The 24,566-nt window shown below is 40.7% G+C and overlaps 2 protein-coding genes across 4 annotated transcripts in view; one reads left to right on the top strand and one right to left on the bottom strand.

Moving 5' to 3' along the window:
* Positions 1-646: 646 nt before the first annotated feature.
* ERP29 (endoplasmic reticulum protein 29) lies at positions 647-8,213 on the bottom strand. The gene is made up of 3 exons (XM_017674322.3): positions 7,847-8,213; positions 3,345-3,483; positions 647-1,448 (listed from the first exon to the last, which is right to left on the bottom strand). Exons 1-3 carry the CDS (start codon positions 7,985-7,987, stop codon positions 946-948), a joined length of 783 nt encoding a protein of 260 aa, XP_017529811.1. The 5' UTR covers positions 7,988-8,213; the 3' UTR covers positions 647-945.
* Positions 7,926-24,566, top strand: part of TMEM116 (transmembrane protein 116) — a 93,056-nt gene continuing 76,415 nt past the window's right edge. Inside the window, exon 1 of one of the 3 annotated variants that reach the window (XM_037014514.2) lies at positions 7,926-8,060. The gene's annotated coding sequence lies outside the window, so the exon portion shown is untranslated. Of the gene's footprint in view, positions 8,061-8,256; positions 8,587-24,566 lie in introns of those variants that run through there. The other 2 variants (XM_073222199.1, XM_073222198.1) reach the window with 2 other exon arrangements.

Below are 24,566 nucleotides of genomic sequence, written 5' to 3'. Positions count from 1 at the left end.
AGCCAGCTAAACCAAGTTTACCAGTGAGAAGCATCCATTAAGATATCTTCCAAAATTTTCAATTAGAATTGAACTAATGAGTAGGGGTAATCTGAAATTGTTGGGCCAAATATATATCATATTCCTCAAATGTTGAAAGTACCTGTCCTGGGCTATGGGCAGGCATTTAGGTTTCAACATCTTTTACCTTGTTGGTTTGACTTGTGAGCCTATGGTTCCACAACTGTTTTCGTTCCATCCAATTCAGCACATGAATTTTCCTGCATCTTTTGTTTGCAATAACCGAAAACACCCGTGTGACTGAAATGGAGGAACATAAACAATGTAAGGCCTTACTTGCCATCTCTTCACATTTCTTTGTGTGGGTGCAATTAGACATTTCTGGAGCTGCAGTTTGATATTTTCAAATAATTAAATATAAAAATGGGGATGTTATGAAGCTTTACCATTGCAGATAATTGCAATGTAAGTCAGGAAAGTAAGAAAGGAAGGCCTTGTCCTAGGACCAGTTTCCAGTGTTACCAGGATAGTAGTCTGTTACCCTGGTACAGTGGAGTCTATACCAGTTTAGGTTAAACAGATACAAAGGAGATTTCAGGTCATAGGCCAAAGTATAATTTGTAAAAGAAAACTAAATGGCTTCAGGTCCACTTAACCAAAACATGGTAACTTTAATTGGATCAGATTTACACCTGCCAAGGACCTGGGCTGTAGACTCTTTATAGCACCAAATTTCACAAACCATCTGACTAAGTGTTCCAGCTATATCTGGACTGGCCACAGAGACGTCCCAAGCATGGTCACATTGTATCAATGTCCAGGCCTGCTCAGATAACTGGTATAGTGCCACTTTTTCCACTGCTCCCTTACATCCCAGTGGGGTCTCACAGCCAGCAGGTAATTCTGTCCCCACCCTCAAACCCTGGAAAACCCTGGAGTGCCTTTTTATAGCTCCTCCTTCTCAGCCCCCTTCTTCTGGAAGGCAGTCAAGATGTTTAAGCTCTTCTGGAGCTCTTCCTTCTTCCCATCACTCATCTTGTTCTTCTCTATCAGCTTGGTGATCCGGTTCATCTCTGATGCTGGAAAGTCCTCACCTTGGTCTAAGATCTTCCCCATGATCTTCAGGTATTGTTCAGCCCACTTCTTCTCAGTCTCCTTCACACTTGCAAGGCTGTCCTGCCCCTTCTTCAAGAGGGCCTGGCGGGCCTCCACACCAGAGGCCCTGATGAACTCCCCAGCCAGAGCGTCATATGCAGGCAGGCAACCTGGCATACCTAGGTAGACCCCATGCCCCTTCAGCCAGCGCTGGATGGCTCCAACCTTAACTGCCCCATTATACAGGATTGGGTTCTCAAAGTCCCCATCCTGGAAGAGGTAGAAGACTGGGTAGTTCTCTTTGTCCAGCTTGTATTTCTCACTCAGCTCCAAATTCAGCTTGTCACCATAATCTGTGAACAGAAACCAGATATGAGGAGCAAGACCATGAGGAATGCCAGGCAGGAGATTGCTATGAAAGCCATGTGGGATGACAGGAAGAATCTTCTTCACTGTGTCTCTACTCCTCCTCTGCTACTTCCTAGCCATATGGCATTAGTCAAGTCATTTAACCTCTCTGAACTTCATTTTCATCTGAAAAATGGGAATTCCTTTAAGTATTTACTATATGCCCACTGTGTGCTAGGTACTGTTCTAAGTGCTGGGGATCTGCTTAAGAGTATCATACAAGCTCTCTGAACTCAGGGAGCTTATATTCTTCTGAGGGTGAGAAGAGAGAATAAACAAAGGAACATGAGTGATTAGTGCCACAGTGAAAGTAAACAGGATGAGGTGACAGTGGCTAGGTAAGAAGGCCACTTCAGGTGGTCATGGAAGGCTTCCCCCTGGAGATGACATGAGCTGAGGGACCTGAATATCAAGGAAACAGACATGTTAAGACCTGGGAAGAATGTCTCCCAGTAGAAAGGACTGCAGGTGCACAAGTTCTGAGACAGGCAGGAGCAGCAGCATTTAAGGATTCCAAGGCCAATCTGGTTGTGCTTAGTGAGAATGGAGAATGTGTGGTAGGTGATGAATACAGTCCCTACCACACGAGGGCTGCTGGAGGGCCCAATGATGGGACAGGTACCCTTAGCCTGGCAGAGTGAAGTACTTAACATGTGGGGCCTGTCAGCATGTGCCATGTCCTTCCTAACAGGTAGTAGCAGTCCCAAGGGACTGCTGGGTTCTTACACCTTGCAAAGAAAAAATGGTCAAAGAAAAAATAGTACAGGAAGGATGGGGCTCTAATCCTGGTTCTGCCACTCTAATCTCTTCATCTTGAGCAAGTTACTCTAAAAATCCACTTATCTGAAAAATGGGGGTCATAGTACTTCCTTCATAGAGCTGTCACAAGGATGAGAGATCTGTGAGAACACTGGGCACAGTGATCTGACATCACAAGAGACATTTTCTAAGTGTCAGCTATTATTATCTTTATTATTATGATGCTAAAAGTCCCAAGGGAGTGGACTTGCAGTTGAGTCAGAACCAACCCACTGCTCTCTCTACCCAGGACCAACTCTCCAGGTTACTAAAATCCACTTATTTGAAATTTGAGACATTTCTAAGTGCATTTTCTAAATGCAAGTCTACTCCCTTGGGAATCAACGCATCCCAGCTAGTAGGGAGTTGAGATGAAAGAGCCCATTGCACTTGGGAATAAATTAGGTGAGTTCTGGACGAGCCATTTCCTACCCCACAGCCTCAATCAAGTCATTTAGGCTCCTTGACCTTCAGTTTTCCTCAAACATAAAATGGAGATAATGTGTCTTACTTCTTGGGTGTGGTTCAAGAGAAGATGAAGAAAGCAGTGTATGTGCACCTCTGTATAGACTGTAAGCCACTAGCTGTTGGCAACTATTATTAAAGCTATCACTGTGGTCTAGAGCTGCCCCTAGCTTAGTGCCAACTCTGGTGAATTTGAGTTAAAGCCAAAACTCAGTATTTCAGTGCAGAAGAACTGAAATGAAGATGGAAGAACTATGTTGTCTCCTAGGAGGCATGGCACCCCCTCCGACCATAGTCCCCAGCAAGCAGAGCTCCAGATTCTCAGTTAAAGGTCAGTGGAGGGTGAAGGATGGATTTCCTCCCCTCAGGCCCCTGCAAGGCTGAGGTGAGGTTCTGTGGTCACAGAATCTGCTTACACTAAGCTTGCCATGGGTACCAGATTCCTTGAGAGGCCAGGAATTTACACATCTCGTGTGTGGTTAAGACAGAAAAGCACTTGGGTATCCTCCTCGGAGTAGAAAAATAACTCTTAGCTTCCTCCCCCACTGCCCTCCCCATCATCCTGGGCTTGTCCATACCTGAGATCCCCACCTCTGCCACCAAGAGATCATCACTGGAGGCCGAGTTTTCAGCCAGACGCTTGAACTCATCCTGCTTCTCACCGTAGGGGTACTGGGTGTCGAACTTCACCAAGACGAACTTGCTTTTGGGAATGACCTGAGGGTGTACAGAGCTGAGCAAGCAGGGGATTCCAGGGACCTTTAGGGTTACTTCCCTTTCCCAAGGGACCCCTGTTTAGGAAATAGGGTGGGAACCAAGCCCACAGAGAAACAGGCTCTCACATCCTAATATTCACTCATTCACTAACCCATTGATTCATTTAACGTTTTAGTGGTATGTGCTGGGTACCCCGTTGTTTCACACTAATTCAGAGACATGTACAACCTGGCCTAGAATAAACAAAGCTGTAGATGTACTAAGGCCTTCTCCTCCAGCGGCCCTTTTGGTAGGGCTAAGGAGACTCTTAGCACACATTACATTGGCCCCTGCCAAGCCCATCATACCAGGGGGCTTTTCTCAGTAAACACTGACCCAGAAATCTGACAAAAACCAACCACCTTGGTGATGGGGGGAGTAATGTTCCTCATGTAATTGTAGATTAATGATACAAAAACAAAAACAAAAAAACCACCAACCATCTACAAAGGAGTTGGCACTAAGGAGGATGCTTTGAGTAGGGAGCCCATAGTTTGTACTCCACAATTTCAGGACTCATAGGAAATTGCTGAGAGGCTAGACTTGGGACAATGTTCCCTCTCTAGATCATAGTCCCCTTTGGCTAAATCTCTAGATCCTAAACTGTCAGGGCCAAGACTTTTGTTTTCATTGTGGTAAAATTCATATCACATAAAATTGACCATTTTAGGCATTTTAAAATGGACAATTCAGTGGGATTTAGTACATTAACAATGTTGAACAACTGTCACAATATCTAGTTCAAGGACATTTTCATCACTAGAAAAGGAACCAAGTACCCACTAAGCAATCACTCCTCATCCGTTTTTCCCCCCAGCTCCTGACAACCACAAATCTGCTTTCTGTTTTTATGATTTGTCTACTTGGATGGAATCGTATAAGGTGTCCTTTAGTGACCAGCTTCTTTAACTTAGCATCATGTTTTCAAGGTTCACCCCTGTGGTAGCATGCATTGCTATTTTGTTCCTTTTTGTAGCCAAATAAATATTCCATTGTATTGATACACCCCATTTGGTGTGTCCATTTTCTGCTGATAGACAACTGGGCTGTTTCCACCTTTTGGGTATTTGTGAATAGTGCCACTATGAACATTCACATACAAGTTTTTGTTTGAACACCTGTCTTAATTTCTTTTGGGTATATACCTAGGAGTAGAACTGTGGGGTCAGATGATCATTCTATATTTAACTTACTCTTATGTTTAAAGGGCTTCCCTTTGATGGTTTCTTCCAATGCACAGATTTGATCTAACAAACTGCCTTTGGTCAGTAATGCTGCCTTCCTTTCCTCCAACTTTCTTTTTCCTAATCAAAGTGATCACTTTCAGTTTTCATCACAGGCAATTGCTATCACAATTAAGTCAAGCTGACATCATTCCAGTTTTTGTTAGTCCTTGTTCCTTATTGTGTGTTGATGTCCACTTGGTTTTAGGTTTAAAATATTTCACTCTGGAGGCACAAGGAAGACGGAAAAGCCATCAGAGTGGGTAATCTTTCAGTGGTCACTGACCTCAAAAAGTCTGAGCTCTTGAGGGCCTAAAAGCAGGGAAGACTTAAAATATAAATCAGATCACATTCCTCTGGCCCAATTGTCCTTATTTCAGTTTAACATACCAAACCGATTCCCATTTAGGGCCTTTTCATTCACTGTCTCTGCTGGCTGGAATGCCCTTTCCCCAGTTCTTCCCATGGTTGTCTTTTTATTATTCAAAACTCAGTTCCAATGCTCCACCCTAATGGAGAGGCCTCCTATACTCACACCATCTACAACTGCTTCATTTCCATCATACTCTATCATGATACGCTGTTCTTCTTTCTTCACTGCACTGATACCTCTGAAATCTTTATTTGCTTGTTTGTTGTCTGTTCTCTCCACTAGAATGTGTATTTAGGAGAATAAGGACCTTGTCTGACCTGTTTTCTGCTCTATCCTTGGTGCCCAACACACTTGGGATGTAGCAAATGTTCTGAAAATATCTGATAAATGAACAAAACTAGGGCAGGCTTTGGTAGAACATGCTAAATTGTCCAGGGGGAAATTTTCTTTTAAAGCACAGCATAGGACCCCTACCTTCAAGGGGCCTACATTCGTATTATGGAATATTAATAACCATATGGTGGTCTAACATTGAAATACAATTGAGAGGCCTCCACCTTTCACTTTTACCATTCTTAGCCATCAGCAGAATGGCTTTGAGGGAAAAACATTTGCACACTGAATTTTTTCTTGCTTTTTTACTCTGGACCTCTTAATAGCTTTAGAAATCTCTCTCCTTTCCTCATCCTTGAGTAATCAGCTCCACCATAAGCTGTATTTAGGCTATTTGTTTCTTCAACACACACATGAATTATTTATTCATTCATTCATTGAATAAGAGGTACTAAGAGCCCATATGTGCAAAGCACTGTTTTAAGTGAACACAGCAATAAAGTGACAAGGTCTCTTATTTCTATTGATGGTGAAGAGCAAGAAACAACAAAAAAGATACTGGAAACCACTGAAAGGTAAAGCATAGAACAAGATGTCAGGGCATGAGAACACTAGGAAGCTCCCCTTTTGTTCAATGGTGATCGATGATCAAAGAGAGGGAGATTTAGAAAGGGACTGGAGAAAACATTTGTTCGTTCACTCAACAAATTATTATTGAGCATCTTCTATGTGACAGGTAACCTGCTTGGTTGTGCAGATGACTAGTGAACAAAACACACAAGGTAGTTCTTAACAAGCATGTAAGATTCTAGTGTGGGAGATGATAAAATAGACAAGAGGAAAAAAAATCAGTGCTGAATGCACTACAGAGAAATCAAACCAGGTAATGGTACTGGCACTTTAGACTGGGGGAATCAAGGAGGTTAAATGAGGTAATATTTAACCTAAGTGTAATACTTAACCTATCCCTGAATGGTCAGACGCGACTAGCCTTTCAAAGATTGGTCAAAGAATGTTCTAGCCCCAAAGAACTGCCAGTGCAAAGGGCCCAAGGCAGTAATGACCTAAGAATATTCAAAGAAGAGAAGGCAGGTGTGGCTGGAGCAGAGGGAACAAATAGGAGAATGGTCAGGAGATGAGAGGAAAGGCAACTGAGTCAGATCCTGCAGGACTTAAGCTACTGTGTGGAGAATGAACGAAGAGGCTCCTAAGTGAGAAAGCAGGGAGAACAGTGAGGAGGCTACTGTAACGACAGCAGCAGATGGAGCGGCACCATCTGATGAGGAAATACTGTTAACCTTACCGTGCAGTTTCCCGCTAAATCACATTGGGTTTGTGATAGACCGCGACTAGGTTGGGGGGCAGGGGTGTTGCTTTGCCAATAAAAGCCCCCAAAAGCATAGGGTGCTGTGGGGTGTGTCTGAAGCCATACCTACATTTTTACGTTCTTGAACCTTTGCCTTGAATGAGCCACAGGTGTCAAATCCAGGACACGAAACTCTTTTGCAAAGAGAAGAGTTCAACCACTTGAGACAGATTTAGAGCTCCACTTCTTGGTTTCACTTCCCCGTAATGAGTACAAATTAAGAAAATAAAATGACTGGTTCTCTCTCAACACTTAGCTTGCCCATCTCTTAGGCAAAGTCAAAGCCACCACTGTGTGTAGACCGGTGCAAGAGGGGGTTAGGACTGCATTCAGCCTTCAACATTTCCAACGTCCATTTGCCCAAATTCTGTAAATATGGAGGGGGGTGGATAGTGACGAATCCTTCCAGGCCTTGACCGATTTATTCATTTTGTCCTGAGGTCCAAGATATTCCCTACAAGGTGTCTGTACTGAAGCTTATTCTTAACGCTCGTACTTTTTCAAGGAAACGCAGAATATCTGAACATTGTTTGCATATTGCAAAGAAGACTGTAATCCACTCCAACTGAAGAGGGGAGCAGAAACGAATGCCCACATGCCGGGTTTCCACCCCCCAAACCCGACCTTCCCCAGCTCTACCACCGCCGGGAACCAGGCGGCGTCCGCCTCGCACCACCCTCCGGGTCTCCCACTTGGAATTCGAGGATTGGATCTCGTCCGGCACCGCCCTCCCGCCATGGGCGAGGGGAGGGGCACGTGGTTTCCTCGGCTCTGTCTCTGCAGCTCTTGGGAAAGAAGAAGCAAGTACAAACACTGCAAAGGCAGGGGTGCGTGGGGACCCTGGGTCATGTACGCCCCCTGGTTGTGATACGGCCCCGGCCCAAGAGTCCACCAGCTTTATAGGGCGGCGGGGAGCCCGGGGCCGTCGCTACAGCCCACCCGCTGCCAGCGCTGTCCCCTGCTCCTCCACGGTGTGCGCTCCTCTGGGCGCTCTTGCTCCCCCTGCGCGATATGCCCCGCCCCCGTTACCTTGTAGAAAGTGACTGTATCCAGGGGAAGGGCGCCCTTGGTGTGCAGGCCGCTGCCGCCATGCGGAGCGGAGAGGAGCAGGAGGAACAGAAGGGGGAAGAGAAGGGAGAGAGAAGCGGCGCGGGGTACGGCAGCAGCCATAACGCCGGATTCTAGAAGCACACACTGGAAGGGGTGTAGCGGAGAGAGCGCGGAGTCCGGAGTCACGTGACAGGTATCCGCCCACCCTCGGGTGCGCGCACATGTACAGGCCCGGGAGGCAGCTGGCAACGCGAGAGGAAAGAGGCCACGTGAGGGGCGGGGAACTGGGGCTGCCGTGCGCGTGCGCCGCCTCACGCCGAGAGGGTGGGACTGCGTCGGGTGAGGCTTGGATAAAAAAAAACAGAAAGGGGAAAAAAAAAAAGAGTCCGAGAGCGAGAGAGAGAGAGAGAGAGAGAGAGAGAGAGAGAGAGAGAGAGAGAGAGAGAGAGAGAGCGAGAGAGAGCGCGCGCGAGAGCGAGCGAGAGGAGAGAGCGAGCGAGAGGAGAGAGCGAGCGACTGCCGCGCGCGCGCACTAGGCGAGCTCTCCGCCGGCCCGCCCCCTTCCCGTCCTCCGTGTGAGGAGAGGCCCGGAGAGCGTGCCAGGCGTCTCGGCAGCTACTCGTTGGCTGCCTTTCCACTTCGACGATGACGAAGCCGGACACCATGTCTTCCTGCCTTCGGTCCGTCAGGCAGTGGGTTGGGACCCGCTACAGTTCTCGGTTAGTCCCAGTCAGTCTGACTGTGGTACTCCTCTCCCTTAGTCGGCCCAGAGTTGCCCGCGGTCAGCCGACTCCGCTGCCTCTTTTAGGACACGAGTTCGTAAGCCGGGGGGGCTGTGGCCTGCGTGGCCGTCAGGCCTACTCTGTGCCGAGGGCCTCACTTGCCAGGCTTGTGTAAAAACAGACTCTACCGAGAGCTGAGTGCTTGCCCAGCTATGTGGTAGGCCCCAGGAATATGAAAAAAAAGAAATCCTAGTGCAGTTGAACCTTGAACAATTGGGGTTAGAGGACGTGGACCCCCCATGCAGTGAAAAATCCGGGTATAACTTTTGACGCCCCAGAACTTAACTACAAATGGTCTGCTGTTTACCGGAAGCCTCTCTGGTCACAAAGAGTGGATGGACACGTATTTGATATGTTAACATGTGTTGTATACTCTGTTCTTAAAACAATGAAGTAAGCTAGAGGAAAGAAGTGTCTTTAAAGAAAATCATAAGAGAAAATACATTTACAGTACCGAACAGTATTTATTGGGGAAAAAAAGTCTCCTTATGAGTGGACATGCACCGTTCAAACACATGTTGTTCAGGGTTCAGCTGTTGAACAGGTATTTGTTCAGAGCACAGAATATACTAAATCCTGGTTTCACCTGTGGGAATACAGAATAGAGACAGGAGGCAGAGCTCTGTACTGAAGGAACTCACAACGCTGGGGAAGGAGGACGCAAAGGCATAGTAATATAACCACTACAGTATTGTGAAAATACAAATAGAGATTCAGTCAGTCCTCCTCAGGCCTGTAAGGGAAAGTCACAGACAAGAGATGACTTTTTAAAAAATTAAACATATCATTGATATTCAATCTTATGAAAGTTTCACATGAACAACATTGTGGTTTCAACCTTCACCCATATTATCAAGTCCTCCCCACCCCACCCCATTGCAGTCACTGTCTATCACCATAGTAAGATGCTATAGAATTATTACTTGTCTTCTACAGAAGATGACTTTTGAGCTGGGTTTTGAGAGGAGGGGGAGGCACTTACAAGACAAACACCAAAGGGTATCTCTAGTAAGGGGAAAAGCAAGATGAATCTGTGAAGGAACACGGGGGGGCACATTGTAAAGGGTCTCATCAAACTGAAGGGTTGAAGCCACCAGAGGTTTTAACCTGTAGAGTAATTTGAAATTTCCTGTCACTAAGGAATGAAGGGATTGGATTGAAAGGGAGAAGGTTGAAGCCAGGGAGTCCAGTTAGGGGTCAATAGCAATAGTCTGGGTAGGAGAATTTAAGGTCCTGCAAAGAGGACATAATAGTTGGGATGCAAAGGTAAGGATAGCATTGAGAAACTTTTGTAGAGCAGCATTCACAAGACTTTAACAAATGAACATGAGGGTAAGAGAATACATTATGTAATGCATTATAAGTGGCTTAGCAACAATTAACCATTTTATGTGTCCAATAAGTGTGTGTGTGTGTGTGTGTGTGTGTGTGTGTGTGTGTGTGTGTGTGTTGGGGGGAGGTCTGGAAAACTTTCTGAGTTTTCCCTAGTAAGTTATTAAATAAGCTACATGGACAAGTGACAGAGGAGGGAAAAATTACTATGCATTATGGTGGTTAAAGAAGGCTTCACAGAGGAGGTAGAAATGGAATTAAGTCTTGGCAGAAAGAATAGTTAGGTAAAGAACAAGTGAGAAAAAGGAAAAATGGGACTCAACATAATGCATTGGGGAATGAGCAGCTTGGCTCGAGGAAGTTCTCAAAAAACAGTGGTTAGTAAGACAGTTTTAAGCCCAGGTAAGGGAAAGTCTTGAATATCAAACTAAGAATTTTCTGTTTTGTCCTATAGCTAATAAGGAGCTATTAAGAGTCTTTAGAGCCCTTTATAAGACACTGAGACTAAACTATTCACTTCTTTTCGCTTTTGAGTGTATAATGCTTTGGGTACACCTGCTTAGTATGATCAGTTGGGAATGAGTTTGTAGTCATGGTTAGCACAGAAGTAGGTTTTGAAAAAGTGAAGGAAGTGGATTGGTAGGAGAGGGAAGGGAAATACTGGTAATTTTGCTATGAATTACAAAAGTAAGTAGTTGTCTCAGTGCTTCCTTTTAATAGTGCCCTGGTCCCAGTCAGTTACTCATGATATGATTAGGTTCATGGCCTCGGGACCCTGACAATAAACTACACAAATAAGTCAGGTATAATTCTCCATATTTAGGAAATCATAAATGCCACAGTTGACACTGATATGGAAAATGAAATAACCCTGGGTATGTGTGGTGGTGGGGAAGAGGAGGGGAGGCATGTTAAATAGGTGTGCACATGACTCAGTGTAGCAGCTGGAGTAAGGAGAGGGAAAAGTAGAGTGCTCTGCAAAGGCAACTCATATAAACTATCCAGTCTTTTCTGTAACATTGTAAAGCCAGTGAGCCTGCAGTTTCTGAACTCTTTGCTATTGTGTACAGAGGTCATGTTCCTGCTTCAAGGACTTTGTACTGGCTTTCTCCCTCTAGAACTTTTCTTCAAGTTGTTCACATGGCTAGCTCCTTCACTTCCCTCAAATCTGCTCAAATGTCAACTTCCTAAGATCTACCCTGGCCATCCTTTAAAAATTTTTCCTCGCTGATACCTCCCTGCTTTCCATCTCCCTTCTCTCTGTTAATTTTTCTGCATAGCACTTTTCAACTTGTTAACACACTATATAATTTTCTTATTTTCTGTTTCCCATGAAACTGGGTTTGTTACTGTTTTTTTGTCTGTTTGGTTCATTACTATATCCCCATGTCTGGCATGTGGTAGGTGCTCAGTACATACATGTTCAGTGAATAAATGAATCAAGTCAGTGAGAGTGGGACTGTGCAGTAGCTGTCTTTCAAAATCCCATCGACCCTTTCTACACTCCCTCCTTGACCACATACAGTTCTTCACAGATATCTCATCCTATAGAGCTAATTGTTTCCCCCCTGCAAGGTTTTGTTGATGTTAATACTGTATCTTTTGATATAGATGTGTTAACACTTAAAGCAGATTTCAACTATTAAAGATTGCTATGAAAGGAAGATTTATTCCACAGTATGATTTTTTCCAAGCCCTATTCTCCTTTAAGGATTGCTTGAACGATTCTTTCAATGACTGCTCCCTGAACATATTTTCACCACACACTCTTCTGGGGGTAAGGGTTACTTACACAGGTGAACAAAATAGATGTGCTCCTTGCAACCCTAGTTGGGGAGACCAACATTAAATACTTAGATAAATAAATATATAACTGAAAATTGTGTTTATATCCAAGAATGAAAAGTTGAGCGCCTATAAAAGAATATGATGGGGGAGATCAGCTTTAGATTGGAGTTCATGGAAAACCTCTACAAACAAGTATATTTAAGCTGACATAAGACCTAAAGGATAAGTAAGATTTAGCTCTCAAGGAACTTAATACTTATGTGATGAGACAGACATTAAGTAATTATATAAATATAAAATCACAGATTCTTAGGTGTTAGGAAACATTTTAGGAAAAGAAAAGAGCATGTGCAAAAGGTTCTAGGGTGAGAAAGAACTTGAAATATATTTGAACTAAAATAATTCCATTCTGGAATCTGTCCTTTAGTAACAAAATCATCAGCACAGAAAGATGTTATATGTGCAGGGATGTAAGGATATTTACTGCAGCACTGTTTGTAGAAGCAAAAAATGAAAACTAAGGGGAAAAAACAACCTATGTGTCCATCATAAGAGGAATTGTTGGACAATTGATCTTATATGTAATATTATACAATAGTCAAAATGGGCTAGAACTATTTTTGTTAAAGTGGAGATACCATGAAATAATACGTGAGAAAACAATGTACATAAATATGTGATCCCATTTTTAAAAACTTAGACCACCACCGCCACAACTCCCATTTATGTATGTATGTATTTCAGTATATTTTAATGAGCAAAGAGAAAGATGTGGAGAAACATACCAGGTTTTTAGCATTGTTTTAAATCCAAAGGAGTGGAGAGTAAGAAAATAAGACTCTTAACAAAAGGAAAAAAATAATGGAAATAATGAATTTTTTAGCAAAAATGTAGAATATAAAATACTAGCTTTAGAATTACTAAATATATATAAAAATTGAACATGCATAGGGACAAGGACTTAAAGTTTAACATCAATACATAAATACCATTTTATCTAGATGATACTGCAGGAAACTTTCTTTTGGATTTCTGCTTTTTTTAGTGTTGTTTTTTCAATAATGTAACATTTAAAAACTCAGAGAAATTGTAATATTCAGGATCAAATCATTTCAGCAGAGATGTTTTTCTTCTTTTGTCAAACTTTCAATTCATGTACAAAGAAAAGCGAGTGCTTTTTGAAAGTCTTAAAGAGACAGGGACGCCACAGCTGGATGGAAGCGTCCTGGGATACATAGCCCAGCAACTGGGAATCCCAGGGAACTCTGGGCACCCTAACCCCCTGGGCAGCAGCGCGGTTTGGAGGCCCCTCACAGAGATAAACAGCCTCCCGGCCGTTTCCCCTCCGACGCGGCTCTGCCATATCGGAGCAGAAGCCCAAGGCAGGCAACGCTCACAGCAACCACGGAGCTAAACTCCATAGAAGCCGGGCAAGAATCAGAAGCCCTGTCTGCATGCAGCTGCCCAGCACAAGCAGCTAGAGGTCGCTGTTCTCCCAGGAGAGGAAGGCCACAAACCAACAAGAAAGGATGTTCTCTCAGCTCTCACTTGCACCAGCTCCGCAAACTATATCGCCATGAAAAGGCAGAAGAATTTGATACAGACCAAAATCACAACCCCTAAGAAGGAGATAGACCTAACCAGTCTTCCTGAAAAAGAATTCAAAATAAAGGTCATAACCATGCTGACGGAGCTGCAGAGAAATATACAAGAGCTAAGGGATGACGTTCGGAGGGAGATTACAGGAATGAAACAATCTCTGGAAAGATTTATAAGCAGAATGGATAAGATGCAAGAGGCCATTGATGGAATAGAAACCAGAGAACAGGAACACACACAACCTGATGCAGAGAGAGATAGAAGGATCTCCAGGAATGAAACTATATTGAGAGATCTGTGTGACCAATCCAAAAGGAACAATATCTGCATTATAGGGGTACCAAAAGAAGAAGAGAGAGAAAAAGGGATAGAAAGTATCTTTGAAGAAATAATTGTTGAGAACTTCCCCAAATGGGGTAGGAAATAGTTGCTCAGACTACAGAAGCACAGAGAACTCCCAACAGAAGTGACCCAAAGAGGACAACACGAAGACAAATAATAATTAAAATGGCAAAGATCAAGGACAAGGACAGAGTATTAAAGGCAGCCAGAGAGAAAAAAAAAGGTCACCTACAAAGGAAAACCCATCAGGCTATCTTCAGACTTCTCAACAGAAACCTTACAGGCCAGAAGAGAATGGCATGATATATTTAATGCAGTGAAACAGAAGGGCCTTGAACCAAGGATACTGTATCCATCACGATTATCATTTAAATATGAAGGAGGGATTAATTCCCAGACAAGCAAAAGTTGAGGGAATTTGCCTCCCACAAACCACCTCCACAGGGTATCTTAGAGAGACTGCTCTAGATGGGAGCACTCCTAAAAAGAGCACAGAACAAAACAGCCAACATATGAAGAGTGGAGGAGGAGAAATAAGAAGGGAGAGAAATAATCATCAGACTGTATTTATAATACCTCAGTAAGCAAGTTAAGTTAGACAGTAGGGTAGTAAAGAAGCTAACCTTGAACCTTTGGTAACCACGAATCTAAAGCCTGCAATGGCAATAAGTACATATCTTTTAATACTCACCCTAAATGTAAATGGACTGAATGCACCAATCAAAAGACACAGAGTAATAGAATGGATAAAAAAGCAAGATCCATCTATATGCTGCTTACAAGAGACTCACCTCAAACCCAAAGACATGCACAGATTAAAGGTCAAGGGATGGAAAAAGATATTTCATGCAAACAATAGGGAGAAAAAAGCAGGTGTTGCAATACTAGTATTAGACAAAATAGACTTCAAAACAAAGAAAGTAACAAGAGATAAAGAAGGACACTACATAATGATAAAGGGCTCAGTCGAACAAGAAGATATAACCACAATAAACATATATGCACCCAATACAGGAGCACCAATATATGGGAAACAAATGCTAACAGAATTAAAGGAGGAAATAGAATGCAATGCATTCATGTTGGGAGACTTTAACACACCACTCACTCCAAAGGACAGATCCACCAGACAGAAAATAAGTAAGGACACAGAGGCACTGAACAACACACTAGAACACATGGACCTAATAGACATCTATAGAAATCTACATCCAAAAGCAACAGGATACACATACTTCTCAAGTGCACATGGAACATTCTCCAGAATAGACCACATACTAGGCCACAAAAAGAGCCTCAGTAAATTCCAAAAAATCGAAATCCTACCAACCAACTTTTCAGACCACAAAGGTATAAAACTAGAAATAAACTGTACAAAGAAAGCAAAAAGGCTCACAAACACATGGAGGCTTAACAACATGCTCCTACATAATCAATGGATCAACAACCAAATTAAAATGGAGATCCAGCAATATATGGAAACAAATGACAACAACAACACAAAGCCCCAACTACTGTGGGACACAGTGAAAGCAGTCTTAAGAGGAAAATATATAGCAATCCAGGCATATTTAAAGAAGGAAAAACAATCCCAAATGAATAGTCTAATGTCACAATTATAAAAATTGGGAAAAGAAGAACAAATGAGGCCTAAGGGCAGCAGACAGCAATACATAATAAAGATCAGAAGAAATAAATAAAATTGAGAAGAATAAAACAATAGAAAAAATCGATGAAACCAAGAGCTGGTTCTTCAAGAAAATAAACAAAATAGATAAGCCTCTAGCCAGATTTATTAAGAGAAAAAGAGAGTCAACACACATCAACAGAAAGAGAAACAAGAAAGGAAAAATCACGATGGACACCACAGAAATACAAAGAATTATTAGAGAATACTATGAAAACCTATATGCTAACAAACTGGAAAACCCAGGAGAAATGGACAACTTCTTAGAAAAATACAACCTTCCAAGACTGACCAAGGAAGAAACACAAAAGTTAAACCAATTACGAGCAAAGAAATTGAAGCGGTAATAAAAAAACTACCCAAGAACAAAACCCTGGCGCCAGATGGATTTACCTCAGAATTTTATCAGACATACAGAGAAGACATAATACCCACTCTCCTTAAAGTTTTCCAAAAAATAGAAGAGGAGGGAATACTCCCAAACTCATTCTATCAAGCCAATATCACCCTAATACCAAAACCAGGCAGAGACCACACCAAAAAAGAAAACTATGGACCAATATTCCTGATGAACGTAGATGCAAAAATACTCAACAAAATATTAGCAAACCGAATTCAAAAATACATCAAAAGGATCATACACCATGACCAAGTGGGGTTCATCCCAGGGATGCAAGGATGGTACAACATTCAAAAATCCATCAACATCATCCACCACATCAACAAAAAGAAGGACAAAAACCACATGATCATCTCCATAGATGCTGAAAAAGCATTCGACAAAATTCAACATCCATTCATGATAAAAACTCTCAACAAAATGGACATAGAGGGCAAGTACCTCAACATAATAAAGGCCATATATGATAAACCCAAAGCTAACATCATACTGAACAGCAAGAAGCTGAAAACTTTTCCTCTGAGATCGGGAACAAGACAGGGATGACCACTCTCCCCACTGTTATTCAACATAGTACTGGAGGTCCTAGCCATGGCAATTAGACAAAACAAAGAAATACAAGGAATCCAGATTGGTAAAGAAGAAGTCAAACTGTCACTATTTGCAGATGACATGATATTGAACATAAAAAACCCTAAAGACTCCACTCCAAAACTACTAGAACTAATACCGGAATTCAGCAAAGTTGCAGGATACAAAATTAACACACAGAAATCTCTATACACTAACAATGAACTAATAGAGAAATCAGGAAAACAATTCCATTCACAATAGCATCAAAAAGAATAAAATACCTAGGAAGAAACCTAACCAAGGAAGTGAAAGACCTATACCCTGAAAACTACAAGATACTCTTTAGAGAAATTAAAGAGGACACTAACAAATGGAAACTCATCACATGCTCCTGGCTTGGAAGAATTAATATTGTTAAAATGGCCATCCTCCCCAAAACAATATACAGATTCGATGCAATCCCTATCAAATTACCAACAGCATTCTTCAATGAACTGGAACAAATAGTTCAAAAATTCATATGGAAACACCAAAGACAGAATAGCCAAAGCAATCCTGAGAAGGAAGAATAAAGTGGGGGGGATCTCACTCCCCAACTTCAAGCTCTACTACAAAGCCACAGTAATCAAGACAATTTGGTACTGGCACAAGAACAGAGCCACAGACCAGTGGAACAGAATAGAGACTCCAAACATTAACCCAAAGATATATGGCCAATTAATATATGATAAAGAAGCCATAGACTTACAATGGGGAAATGACAGTCTCTTCAACAGATGGTGCTGGCAAAACTGGACAGCTACATGTAAGAGAATGAAACTGGATCATTGCCTAACCCCATACAGAAAAGTAAATTTGAAATGGATCAAAGACCTGAATGTAAGTCATGAAACCATAAAACTCTTAGAAAACAACATAGGCAAAAATCTCTTGGACATAAACATGAGTGACTTCTTAATGAACATATCTCCCTGGGCAAGGGAAACAAAAGCAAAAATGAACAAATGGGACTGTATCAAGCTAGAAGGCTTCTGTACAGCCAAGGACAACATCAGTACAACAAAAAGGTATCCTACAGTATGGGAGAACATATTCATAAATGACAGATCTGATAAAAGGTTGACATCCAAAATATATAAAGAGCTCACACACCTCAACAAACAAAAAGCAAATAATCCAATTAAAAAATGGGCAGAGGAGCTGAATAGACAGTTCTCTAAAGAAGAAATTCAGATGGCCAACAGACACATGAAAAGATACTCCACATCACTTGTCATAAGAGAAATGCAAATTAAAACCACAATGAAGTACCACCTCACAGCAGTAAGGATCGCCATCATCTAAAAGACAAATAACAACAAATGTTGGAGATGTTGTGGAGAAAGGGGAACACTCCTATACTGCTGGTGGGAATGAAAATTAGTTCGACCATTGTGGAAAGTAGTATGGAGGTTCCTCAAAATAGAAATACCATTTGTCCCAGGAATTCCACTTCTAGGAATTTACCCTAAGAATGCAGCAGTCCAGTTTGAAAAAGACAGATGCACCCTTATGTTTATCGCAGCACTATTTACAATAGCCAAGAAATGGAAGCAACCTAAGTGTCCAGCAGTAGATGAATGGATAAAGAAGATGTAGTACATATACACAATGGAATATTATTCAGCCATAAGAAGAAAACAAATCCTACCATTTGCAACAACATGGATGGAGCTAGAGGGTATTATGCTCAGTGAAATAAGCCAAGTGGAGAAAGACAAGTACCAAATGATTTCACTCATATGTGGAGTATAAGAGCAAAGCAAAAACTGAAGGAACAAAACAGCAGCAGAATCATAGAACCCAAGAATGGACTAATAGTTACCAAAGGGAAAGGGACTGGGGAGGATGGGTGGGAAGGGAGGGATAAGGGCGGGGAAAAAGAAAGGGGGCATTACAATTAGCATGTATAGTGGGGGGGGCACGAGGAGGGCTGTGCAACACAAAGAAGACAAGTAGTGATTTTACAGCATCTTACTATGCTGATGGACAGTGACTATTAAGGGGTATGTGGAGGGGGGGACTTCGTGAAGGGGGGAGCCTAGTAAACATAATGTTCTTCATGTAATTGTAGATTAATGATATCAAAAAAATTAATTTCACCTGCTTCTTTTTAGTTTTTAACATAGCCACTGGAAACTTGTAAATTGCATATGTAGCTCACATTTTTATTGAATAACACCACTCTAGATTTTTTAAGTAAAATATTGCTACCTTTTTATCCTAATCTCTGTCCAGTTGGGTTTTTTAGATGCAAATACAGTATACTTACATTTTGATTAACTTTTATATTATTAATTAAAATTCATTATTCTAAAGTATTAAGCTCTTACTAAATCTTAAATATGTCATCTATCCCTCGTAACTTTGGTATATTGGTTAATAAATACTGAGTGCCTGTTCTAGGCACTGTTTTAGGCAATGGAGATGTTGGGGTGAATGGGACGGATAAGTTGCCTGTCTACTAGGGGAAGCAGAAAACACAAAAGAGTAAGATATTTTGGAATTTGATAAATGTTACATCTGTGGTGATGATATTTTAGCTGATACTTGCAGGATGAGAAGGAGCCAGTCATGTGATTATCTGGAGGAGAACATTCCAGAGAGAAGGAACAGCTAATGCGAATGATCTGAATTGGTAAAGTACTTGACATGTTGGATGAATGCACAATAGTGGGCAGACACTCAGGTGACCCTCAATGATCATTGCCACTTGGTAAGCACTCATCTATAATCCTCTCCCCCTGAGTGTTGGCAAGATCTGTGACCAATAGAATACAGGAAAGGTGATGGGATGCCACTTCATTATTTAGTTACATAAGATTGTCACTTCCGTCTTGCTAGGAGGACATCTTGAAGAAGTCCAGGTGGCAGAGAACTGAGTGTAGCTTTTGGTCAACAGTTAATTAGGAACTGAGACCCTCAGACCAACAGCCCTTCAAGGAACTGAATTATACCAATAACTATGTGAACTTGGAAGCAGAACCTTCCCCACTGAGCTGTCAGGTGAGACCTAGCCCTAGTCAGCATATTGATTATAGCCGTGTAAGAGACACTGAAGTAGAGAACCCAAATAAGCCATCTTTTGGTCTCCTGACGCATAGAAGCTGTGAGATAATAAATGTATGTTTTAAGCCAATAAATTTGTGGATATTTTTTATGCAGCAATAGATACATAACACACATATACATACATACTCAATAAATAAAACTACTATGTTTTCTTACAAGTAATGCGTGTGTTTTACAGAGAAGTGCCAAGTCAGAATGCTGTTTCACTCCACTACAATTCATTCCTAAATTGATATTGATCAATTAATCGACACTCCCTTAGATTGATTTGCATTAAATGTTGTTAGTTGTGATTCCACATGGTCTATATTTTCTTTTTTTTAAATATATATCATGAATTTCCTACCAGTTTATCAAAATACTGTATATACTATGTCTAGTAATTCTATCCAAAAAAATGGGGTTAGTCTGGCACTCAGATTTTTCATAATGCATGCTGACTTAGTAGTAACTCTTCTAATTGTTTAAAAGCACATTTTTTGGGTAGTGTGTTCTAGAATTTTGTCTGGGATTGATACTAAGATCTTAAGGTTTGCAGATTCTACCATCTTTTCTCCTTATAAAAATTAAAGCTGTCATCAGTTTCCTGCCAATTCCTAGTAATTTCTGTGGTTTATAGCAAGTTTCCAATTCTTACATGAACTCTCAGAGGTCATTCAACGATGTGGTAGGTTAACCTGCAAGTTTTATCAAAGTCCTGGAGTGTAATTTGTTCCAGCCAAGAGTGCTGAATTCTTTTAGAACAGCCAGGTGTTCTCTTAAAATCTTTATCTTCAGTTCCCTCTTACAATGTTTGTTTTACACTTTTTATTCTAAATATTGTTCTTTTCAATAGGAAAGACATTAACATGTTATGCATTAATTATTACACCATGAATGTTATATTAATATTACACCACGAATTTCAGCAATGGGACATTTCCTTCCTTGCTTTTGCCCAAACTTCATTTTTTGGGCAACAGTTCTATTGAGAGAGAATTCACCTACCATACAATTCATCTTTTTAAAGTGTATAATTCAGTATATTCATAGGGTTGTGCAACCATCACCACTATCTAATTGTAGAATATTTTTGTCACCCTAAAGAGAAACCCTGTGCCCATTTGCAGTCACTCCTCATTCCTTCCCAAGCTACCTTCCTAGCTGTAGGCAACTTTTGCTCCATAAATGTGATTATTTTGGACATTTCATAATAAAGGAATCATACAAATGTGTTGTTTTGTGACTGGCTTCTTAGCATCATGTTTTCAAGGTTCATCATGTCGTAGCATGTGTTAGTAGTTTTTTTTTTTTTGGTATCGTTAATGTACAACACTTGAACAATATGGTTACTAGACTCCCCCTATTGTCAAGTCCCCACCACGTACCCCATTACAGTCACTGTCCATCAGCATAGTAAGATGCTATAGAGTCATTACTTGTCTTCTCTATGTATACTATCTTTCCAGTGTCCCCCCCCGCTACATTATGTATGCTAGTAATAATGCCCCTTTTTCCCCCTTATCCCTCCCTTCCCACCCATCCTCCCCAGTGCCTTTCCCTTTGGTAACTGTTAGTCCATTCTTGGGTTCTGTGAGTCTCCTGCTGTTTTGTTCCTTCAGTTTTTGCTTTGCTCTTATACTCCACAGTTGAGTGGAATCATTTGATACTTGGCTCTCTTCGCCTGGCTTATTTCACTGAGCATAATACCCTCTAGCTCCATCCATGTTGTTGCAAATGATAGGATTTGTTTTCTTTTTATGGCTGAATAATATTCCATTGTGTATATGCACCACATCTTCTTTATCCATTCATCTACTGCTGGACACTTAGGTTGCTTCCATTTCTTGGCTATTGTAAATAGTGTTGCAATAAACATAGGGTGCATATCTCTTTTTCAAACTGGGCTCCTGCATTTTTAGGGTAAATTCCTAGGAGAGGAATTCCTGGGTCAAATGGTATTTCTATTTTGAGTTTTTTGAGGGACCTCCATACTGCTTTCCACAATGGTTGAACTAGTTTACATTCCCACCAGCAGTGTAGGAGGGTTCCCCTTTATCCACATCCTTGCCAACATTTGTTTGTCTTTTGGATGTTGGCCATCCCAACTGGTGTGAGGTGATATCTCATTGTGGTTTTAATTTGTATTTCTCTGATGATTAGCAATGTGGAGCATCTTTTCATGTGCCTGTTGGCCATCTGAATGTCTTCTTCGGAGAAGTGTCTGTTCAGCTCCTCTGCCCATTTTTTAATTGAATTATTTGCTTTATGTTTGTTGAGATGTGTGAGCTCTTTATATAATTTGGATGTCAACCCCTTATCAGATATGTCATTTATGAATATATTCTCCCATACTGTAGGATGTCTTTTTGTTCTACTGATGCTGTCCTTTGCTGTACAGAGCTTTTTAGTTTGATACAGTACCACTTGTTCATTTTTACTTTTGTTTCCCTTGCCTGGGGAGATATGTTCATGAAGTTGCTCACGTTTATGTCCAAGAGATTTTTGCCTATGTTTTTTTCTAAGAGTTTTATGGTTTCATGACTTACATTCAGGTCTTTTATCCATTTTGAATTTACTTTTTTGTACGGGGTTAGACAATAATCCAGTTTCATTCTCTTACATGTAGTTGTCCAGTTTTGCCAACACCAGTTGTTTAAGAGGCTGTCGTTTCCCCATTGTATGTCCATGGCTCCTTTATCATATATTAATTGACCATATATGCTTGTATTTATATCTGGGCTCTCTATTCTGTTCCACTGGTCTATTGTTCTGTTCTTGTGCCAGTACCAAATTGTCTTGATTACCGTGGCTTTGTAGTAGAGCTTGAAGTCAGGGAGCATAATTCCCCCCCACTTTATTCTTCCTTCTCAGGATTGCTTGGGCTATTTGGGGTCTTTTGTGGTTCCATATGAATTTTAGAACTATTTGCTCTGGTTCATTGAAGAATGCTATTCATATTTTGATAGGGATTGCACTGAATCTGTACATTGCTTTAGGCAGGATGGCCATTTTGACAACATTATTTCTTCCTAGCTAAGAACATGGGATGATTTCCATTTATTAGTGTCCTCTTTAATTTCTCTTGAGTGTCTTGTAGTTTTCAGGGTATAAGTCTTTCACTTCCTTGGTTAGGTTTCTTCCTAGGTATTTTATTCTTTTTGATGCAATTGTGAATGGAATTGTTTTCCATATTAGGGGTTTTTAAAATTGCTGAATAATATTCCATTGTATAGATATACTACATTTTATCCCTTCACCAACTGATGGACATTTGTATTGTTTCTACTTTGTCTTTTATGAATAACACTGTTACAAACATTTGTGTCCAGCTTATTGTGTGGGCATATGTTTTAATTTCTTTTGTGGATATATGTAGGAGTAGAATTGAGTTTGTACCTGGAAGTTGAGTCATGTAGTATATGGTTAACCCTTTGAGGAACTGCCGAAGTGACTGCAATATTTAACATTCTCACCCACAGTGTATGAGCATTCTTTTTTCTCCATTTCTTCTACACTTGCTATTGCCTATCTTTTTTTTTTTTATTGTAGTCATCCTAGTCGGTGTGAAATGGGAACTCATTGTAATTTCAATTTTTATTTCCTTGATGGCTTATGTTAGTCATCTTTTCATGTGCTTATTAGTCATTTGTATATTTTTTGGGAAAAATCTCTGAAACATTTGTCCATTTTCAAATTGGGTTGTATTTTTACTCTTGAGTTGTAGGAATTCTTTTTATATTCTGTATACAAGTCCCTTATCAGATAAGTGGTTTACACATATATTCTCCAATTGCTTGAGTTGTCTTTTCACTTTCTGGATGGTATACTTTGAAGCATGAAAGTTCTGAATTTTGAAGAAGACCAGTTTATTTATTTTTTGTTGCTTGTGCTTGTTGTCATACCTAAGAAGGAATTACCTAATAAGTGAGCTCCCTCGATGTCACATTAATTTTTAAAATTGACTTTCCCTATCCTCCCATTTTACAGTTCCCTGTTAGAATACCATAAGTATAAAGAGTGAAGATTATGACGTCAGTGACTGAGTTTAAATGTTGATATTGCTACTTGATAACCCTGTAATCATAGGAAAGTGACTTTAAATTTCATCATCTATAAAATGGGAATAATGCTACTATTCACCTCAAAGGATGTTTTGAGGATTAAAATGCTTAATGTCTTATAAATAGAAAGCATTTGGTAATTGGTAGCTATTTTTACTAGAAGTATTCTTTAAGTATCATTTTTTACTTAAACAGAAGTATTTTATTAGGTGTCTTTCTTCATTTTGTGTCCACCACAGTACCTTGTTCATGGTAGAAGTTTAATGAGTATCTATTAAACTGATCTGTAATACATAGGAGCCCATTATAGTGAGAGTTTGGGTGTGTTTGAGCTTACTAATTAGCTAAGTAAAAAGAGGAGAAGAGAAGACTGAAAATAAATATCACCCACTCCATTATTTGGCCTTAGGTTGTAAAAAAGGAAAATGGGAAAATTATGTTTCCAAACACATTTCAAAAGGGAATATTGCTGAATATACAAAAGGCAGGTGACTAATTTAGAGAGAAAAATATAAAAGCAAATGCCCAAACCTTGATCAGTGACCTAAAAGATTGTAGAAAGGATGCTGAAAGGGAAAAGTTCACCTGTCAAGAGCAGCAGACTGACTTGGCATGGCTGGTCTCTGAACAATTGGAGATTTATGCTTGAGGAGACAAGAGTCCTTTGTCCAAAAGCATTCTCTTATCACTGGGTGAGACTGTCTTTAGTTCCCTCACCCTTATTAGATAGATATATAATTAGAGGCCTCAGAACACTCCCTAAGACTGTATGGTAGGGATTTCTGATCCAGAAATTTACTGGTGTTTTTATTTATTTGTTTATTCAATAGTTTAAGCGAAGTGATTACAGTCTACCTCTACTTAACAGTGTCTCATCTTCTACTGAATACTATATTTTTATCCCCATTACCCTCATATGAATAATGAGTCATATACTAGTCAAGCCACGCAAGTGATCTAATTTGTGTTATCAATATTTGTAGAATGTGTGAAAGTATGGTTAGATGAAAATAAGTGAAATATTCCTCCTTTTGCTTTCTTC

This window comes from Manis javanica, chromosome 15 (assembly GCF_040802235.1).
Source record: "Manis javanica isolate MJ-LG chromosome 15, MJ_LKY, whole genome shotgun sequence".
Lineage (NCBI taxonomy): Eukaryota > Metazoa > Chordata > Mammalia > Pholidota > Manidae > Manis > Manis javanica.
The sequence above is the reverse complement of the archived record's forward strand: the minus strand, read 5'-3'. Positions and strand labels throughout refer to the sequence as shown.